At 51.1% G+C, this 6,635-nt stretch overlaps 1 protein-coding gene across 2 annotated transcripts in view; it reads right to left on the bottom strand.

Moving 5' to 3' along the window:
* Window positions 1-1,947: 1,947 nt before the first annotated feature.
* Window positions 1,948-6,635, bottom strand: part of REM2 (RRAD and GEM like GTPase 2) — a 5,252-nt gene continuing 564 nt past the window's right edge. The window contains exons 2-5 of one of the 2 annotated variants that reach the window (XM_027843188.1): window positions 5,281-5,628; window positions 4,960-5,033; window positions 4,141-4,348; window positions 1,948-2,583 (exon numbers count right to left, since the gene is read on the bottom strand). In XM_027843188.1, coding sequence (XP_027698989.1) covers window positions 2,261-2,583; window positions 4,141-4,348; window positions 4,960-5,033; window positions 5,281-5,628 — 953 coding nt within the window. In that variant the 3' untranslated portion in view covers window positions 1,948-2,260. The remainder of the gene's footprint in view (window positions 2,584-4,140; window positions 4,349-4,959; window positions 5,034-5,280; window positions 5,629-6,635) is intronic. The other variant, XM_027843187.1, reaches the window with a different exon arrangement.

Below are 6,635 nucleotides of genomic sequence, written 5' to 3'. Positions count from 1 at the left end.
TGTGAGGAGGGCTCACGTGGGAGTGGAGGTGGAATATGAGGGGGAGCTGCTGCTTTTGTTCAGGTGCATGGCAGAGGCAGGAGCAGCCGTGGGCGTCCCCAGGCACTGACAGCTCCCCTTGCTCTGCAGGTGATGGGGCTGCTGTGCAGCAGAGGGGGCACACAAGCCCTATTCTACTCCTCCACCCCCTGCTCCATAGACTGTTAGAGGCCAGGCTGAGCATGCTAAAGGAGGCCCTTCCAAGAATTTTGCATAGCTGTGGAAGAGAAGAAATGGGGACTGGAGATATTCCTGGGGAATTTGATATTAAACCAATGTTGTGATATTGAACATCTATTATCTCTGAGTTCAGGCCTTTTCTGAAAGAGTGAGTCAGATTGCCCACAAAGGGTCTTTGAACACTGACACAGTGGCCAAAGGCTAAACGAATTTTTTTTCTTTTAACATTTTTCTGCTGGAGTCGAGGCAGGAAGTCACCTGAATCTTTAGAAATTGCCTGGTGGCTGAGAATTTGCTCAGGCTGACTTTAGGGTAACATGTCTGTAGCATGGACCAAAACCAGACCTATTCTTGGCTTTGTACCCTATGTCCAGGCTGGAAGGATTGGTGATGCAGTGACAGGTTTAGAGTGGGAAATGACTTTAGTGGTCATCATGTCCAACCTCCTCATTTTAAAGATGAGGAAACTGAGGACCAGTGAGGTTGACCAACTTGTCCAGGGTCCCACACCTGGGAAATGACTGAGGAAGGATTCAAACTCAGGTCTTACTGACTCCAAGTCCACCACTCTTATCTACAACACAGAAGGCCCGAGTTCATAGGATCTTTGGAAGGAACTGGCCCTGAATTTGAACCAATGCCCTCTGCCTTCAAATCTATCACTATTTCCACTGAAACTTACTAGGTGCTGCACTATTTATTAGCTGGGCATCTTTGGAAAAGTTACTATATCTTTCTATGTCTTAGTGACCTCAGATGATCTGCCGGATAAAGCTTTCCATCTATAAGTCAAAAAGACCTGAGAGTTCAAATCTGGACTCTGATGCTTATTAGCTGTCACTTAAGCTCTGCCTGCCGGAGCTGTAAAGCTGTAGCCTTGTCGCCTAGGGCAAGGTTTTGAGGATAAAATTAGTTAATATTTTTAAAGCATGTGTGGGATTCCAAAGCTCTAAATCCTATGACATTATGACCCTGCCCCACACCACTGCCCTTCCTACCAGTTAAGGTATGGCAGAAGGAGCCCTGGAAGCCTGGGAGAGTTTCTGTCCCAGCTCTTGCATTTACCACGTGAGCAAGTGACTTGACCTTTCCGAGCTCCAGATTACTCATCTGTGAAATGGGAACAATGACCCAAGGTAGGATGGGATCTTACGGACCATATAAAAGAATAACTCTGTAAACGTAAACTGCTAGACAATGAGGACCCCAGAGCAACCGCTCCACCCCGACGCCAGCCCCGTGGAAGCCCAGATAGGCACGGGGCATCCGGTGTCGTAGAAAAAACGCTTCTTTATTTCAAATGGGGCGGTGCGCCCTTGCTGGTGCCACCGGGGCGCAAAGGCTTAAGAAACACGGGGACCCTGCAGACCGGTATGCGGCCAGTCCTTACCTTTAAGAATCTTAAAGGGTAGGTGCCCAGGTGCAGCAGGCAAATCAGAAAATCCTGAAAGGAAGTCGCAAAATAGCACGTCCAGGTCTTTGCCTTTAAGAACCTCTTAAAGGAAAGGTGGACCAAGTGCAACTGAAGGGGGTGGGGGTGGGGGGGATAGGCTGAAATGTAAGGTTAAAAAGTCTCAACAAGGATCTTCAGGACTTTGCCTTTAAGAATCTCTCGAAGACTTGGTCTTACCATGGACAAAAGCGGCAAATCCTGCAATGAGTCTCAACAGAGCATTCCCAAGCCTCGCTTCTAGAAGCCTTCTAAAGGTGAACGTGGTCAAGCACGGCCCCAAATATTAATCATAATAATAACAGGAATAACAATTGCAAACAAATCGTTCTCCTTCCCTCCCCGACCCACGTGTCAACGTCCTCGCCTTTAAAGTGCCCTTAAAGGGACAGGCGCCCAGGACAGAGATGTCCGCAGTCGCCACCCCGCTGCCGGCGGGCCAAGCCCACCTCTCCAGGTACTCCGGCCTCGGTCAGACCCGGGGAATCCTGGGAGTTTTTGGTTTCCTAGATGGGTTTCCTCAACGGAAACCGACGGGAGGGGCGCAGGGAGGGGAGGTGACCATGGCGATGGCCGAGGCCGGGATCTCCCTCAGAGCACGGAGAGGTCGTGGCACGACTTGGAGCGCTGCTTGAAGAACTTGGCGTGGCGGGGCACCAGGTTGGCCAGGAAGCGCTTGGCCTTCTTGGTGAGGCTCTCGCGGCGCGCGGGCGGCGGTGGGGGCTGCGGCTGCAGCTGCGCGGCGCCGTCGGGGCCCTCGGGGTTGCCCTCGGCCGCGGCCGCCGCTCGGGCCCGGCTCCGGCGCAGGCGGATCTGGCGCACGGCGCCCTCGAACAGCTCCCGCGTGTTGTGGTGCAGCGCGGCCGACGTCTCGATGTGCTTGCAGCTGAGCATCCCCGCCAGGTGGCGGCCCTCTGCGGCGGGGACACGAGGCAGCGGGCAGGGGCCCCGAGGGAGGCTCGTTAGGAACGAGGGTCCCCCAAGCCTGCACGTCCGTGGCGCCCCGAGCTCGGCACAAACCTCGGCTCTGACGCAGCCACCTGGTGGCGTGGGCGGGGAGTGCAGCGAGCATCGCGCCCCACCCCCTCCCTTTGGCAGCCGATCGGAAGCTGTCTGAACCCACGAGCAGCAGCCCCCTGGCCCACCCAAGCACGGAATCCCTTTAGCTGATGTTAGACACACGTAATGCAAAGTCCGGGAGAAAGTAGGGAGAAGGGAGGGAGGAGGATTTTTGTTCATCGAAAAAAATAAACTTAATTTATGAAAAATGCCCAGGTACAACAGGATGCTAGCCTTCTGCTGGTCTGTCTCCCTCCCGGGGCTTTGTACTCTCCTGTCCATCTCCCACAGGTTCTATGCACCTCACCATGGCCTCCCACAGCTACCAAGTAATGAAGCGGGAGGATTTGAACCCAGGTGTCTCCACACTATGCAGTCTATCACATTTCACCATGCCGTGGGGACTAGAGGGGGAAAGGGACAGGGTATTGATGGGATGAGATATCAAAAGGAGAGGAGGGTCAAGGACATCTTACTGAAGGGAAGGGAAAGAATGGAGCAGGATGGTTGAGTATTGATGAAATGGGGGAAGGGGGTTAGGAAGAAGGGAAAGAATGGGAAGAGGCTGTGGAAGAGGAGGAGAGGAGGGACTGGATTGACAGGGATGGAGAGTTATCGATAATAATAGAATAGAATAGGGATGGCATGATAATAGCAAGCATTTATATAGCATCTGCTATGTGTCAGGCACTTTATAAGTATTATCTCATTTGGTCCTCACAACAACCCTGGGAAGTAGGTGCTATTATTATTCCCATTTTACAGGTGAGGAAACTGAGGCAAACAGAGGTTAAGTGACTTGATTAAGGACATACAGCTAAGGAACTGAGGCTAGAGTGGAACTCAGATCTTTCTAACTCTATCCATTGGACCACCTAGCTGCCTTATCTTGATGTAGGGAATAGGGGGCTAGACAATGTCAGGAAGATTTGAGTTCAAATCCCACTTAAAATATTTACTAGCTGGGTAACCCTTGCAAGTTTCTATGGGCCTCAGTTTTCTCATCTGTAAAACAAGAGTATTGGATATTGGACTTGCTGGGCTTTTAAGATTCCTTCCAGCTCTAAATCTATGAGCTTATGATTACCAAAGAGATGGAGGGGAAGAGGCAGGGGACTGAAGTGCATGAGGGAGGAATATGTGTATAAAGGGGCAAGGAAAATGGAACCTAGGACATTGGGGAGGCCAAGGAGGCATGACAGGCCTGGAGGTACATAGCTTGTTGAGACAGAAAGGAGTTCCAAGCCCCAGGAAAAAGGTGACACAGAAACCCAAGCCTTGGGTGAAGGTGAGGGCTCAGGTACAATTGGGTTCAGACAGAAGGGGGCCAGATGTGGGAAAGAATCTTCTTAGGGGAAATAAGGAAGAGGTCTTTTGGGCTTGGAAGAAGGGAGCAAATTCAGGATATTTACCTTCTAGTGAGACTTCCCTGGAACGAGCAAGGTCACTCTTGTTGCCCACTAGGATGATGGGTAGATCATGGTGGGGACGACCAGCCCGAAGCCGAAGCAATGTTTCAGGCACTTTGGAGAAACTTCTTCGGTCAGTGACAGAGAAGACAATGAGGAAGGCATCCCCAGTCTGAAGGCAGTGTTCCCTGAGCCAGCTACCTGCCTCTCCCTGTAGGAAGGGACATAAAATAATCAATCACTGAATGTTAGAGCTAGGAAAGGGACATTAGAAGTCAGTTCTTCCAGTCCCCTAATTGATAACAGTTAAGGAAATAGGCCCAGAGTGGGGAAAATATTTGCCTAAGTACTAAGTGGTAGAACTGGTGTGCTTGTGGGGGAATGTAATCCCCATCAAGCTTCCACAGAAGTGAACTAGGATTGCAGGGGCCTGTTTAAAAAGTGCCCAAACTGTTGGTTTAAAAATGTGATGGTCACCTTGATTCCATTTTGCTCTTATGTAAGCTCCCCTCTTTGTCCGAGAGCTCTAAGTTTCTGCTAACAGATTGGGCTCCTCCAGGCTAACCTTGCATACAGCAAATTCTTATTTTAACATTCTGCTGTGTCAGGGTAGAGGAGCAGAGATCAGTTAGGACATTCAGAACAGGGAGTGGTCTTGTCACTCTGCTTAGCCAAAATGATGAGAACAGAAGGCCTGAACTCTAGGGAAATTCTGAGGAGCCAGGGCCCTGATTCCTGAACCCTCAGCATCTCCCATGTTGGGATGGCCTCCCTTTACCTTTCCTACTTTCTCCCAGCTTTTAAGGATATTCTGGATCTCACCTGCTCCCAGATGTCATACACCACCAATGTCACTTCTTCTTTATCCACTATGATGTGTCTTTCATAGGTGTCCTCTGTCAGGACAAAAAAAAATGGGGGGATAGAATCCTTTTCGTAGGTGACCCGGCCCAGACAACCAACCCAGGAACCCCAGCCACTAAGGCCATCTTTATGAGAACTTTTTCCTAAGGAACAACTCTCTAGAGGCCATAGACCTTCCCCTCCACCTCAGGTCCTCAAGTACTGTTTTCTTGGGGTTCCAAAGACCCATGCCTCCACCACCTGGTCTTTATGGCCCACATACGAGCCCCACCCCAATACCTGTGTTCTCAGGTTCATGGGCATTGTCGTCTTGGAGTCCTCCAAAAGTGCCTGCTAGGGCACTTTTGCCCACGCCGCTCTCACCCAGAAGCATCACCTTGAAGACACCACCCCTCCCAGCTGGTGTTGCTTCCCCTGACCCCAGAGAGTCAGAGGAACCAGAGGATAAGGCTTGGGGTGGCCAGTCCAACTCGTCCACTGCCTGGGCCCGCCTCAGCTGGTGTTTGTAGGGCACAGGCATGCTGCCTCTCCGTCGAGGAGCTCCCCCAGCTGGGGACAGCCCAGCCCGCTCCAAGCCTGCCAGTAGCTTGTCTCGCTTGTTCTGCACTGTAGCATCTGTTGCAGGGGGACAAAGAGAGGTCAGTTATGTGCAGGGTCTCTTTTCTTCTGTGAAAGAAGGCCAGCTTTGAGCAGGCAATCTCTTATCCCATCTGCAGAAAGGAGTCTTGATTTTGTACTCTTCATGCTTCTCATGGTAGGATTGGAAGACCCCAGCACCAGCCTTGGGGGCAGCTGGGAAGTTGATGCTTATGCCCCTCACCCCAGAGACCTGGGATGTCAGATGCTCACAATAGCATGATCTGAGAAGGAGAGCTTATCTCCTTCACGTGATTTCCCCCACTAAGGTCCATTACAAAAGATCCATATGTATGGGATAGCACAACATGCACACACTCACACATGACACATGCATGAACCCTAGGCCTGGTCTGTGGCCTTAAAGCTATCCCTTCTCCTTGTCACTCTTCACTCAGCTCTGCTTTGTGGATATACCTGCTATGACCCATGCTTCTTTTATTGTTGATACCTAAGTCAGCTGCTAGGCAAGAAGACAGTGGGTACACAAGAGATTTTTTCACAGCTTGACAGGATACTGGGCTGAGGAAGTAGGATGAGTGAGGAGGGAACCTGTTTCCAGGGAGTGAGTGTGCTGATGTTCTGGTCCAGGTATCAGTATGTCCACGGTTGTATCTGCGTGAGAGGGACTGTCCTGTCTTGTTATCTCCGTGGTGAGCATAGGGAGAGAAGTGGGGTGTGCTTAAGAGAATTTGTCTGTGTCCAAAGCTGTCCCTGTGAGTGGGAGCGTATGTAGTGTTTGTGTAGGGGTGGAAGCGCAATGTGAGTCTGTGAGTGTGCGTCTCTGTGCTCCTTTGTGCGTCTATGAGTGACAAGGTATAGGTCAGTGTAACAGGAGGAGGTTCAGACACAACAAAGAGGGATGGAGAGAGGCTGGAAATAGCCCGGATCGATAACCATCGGCAGTCCGGGGCTCTAGAAGCCTGGAAGAAGCCTTCACAACAGGTCTTGGGAGCGGAGCTGTTCCTCCTCCCAGTATCTCTGGGATATGTTCTGGC

The sequence above is a fragment of the Vombatus ursinus genome, unplaced genomic scaffold (assembly GCF_900497805.2).
Source record: "Vombatus ursinus unplaced genomic scaffold, bare-nosed wombat genome assembly UNPS02014894.1, whole genome shotgun sequence".
In the NCBI taxonomy this organism is placed as follows: domain Eukaryota; kingdom Metazoa; phylum Chordata; class Mammalia; order Diprotodontia; family Vombatidae; genus Vombatus; species Vombatus ursinus.
The sequence above is the reverse complement of the archived record's forward strand: the minus strand, read 5'-3'. Positions and strand labels throughout refer to the sequence as shown.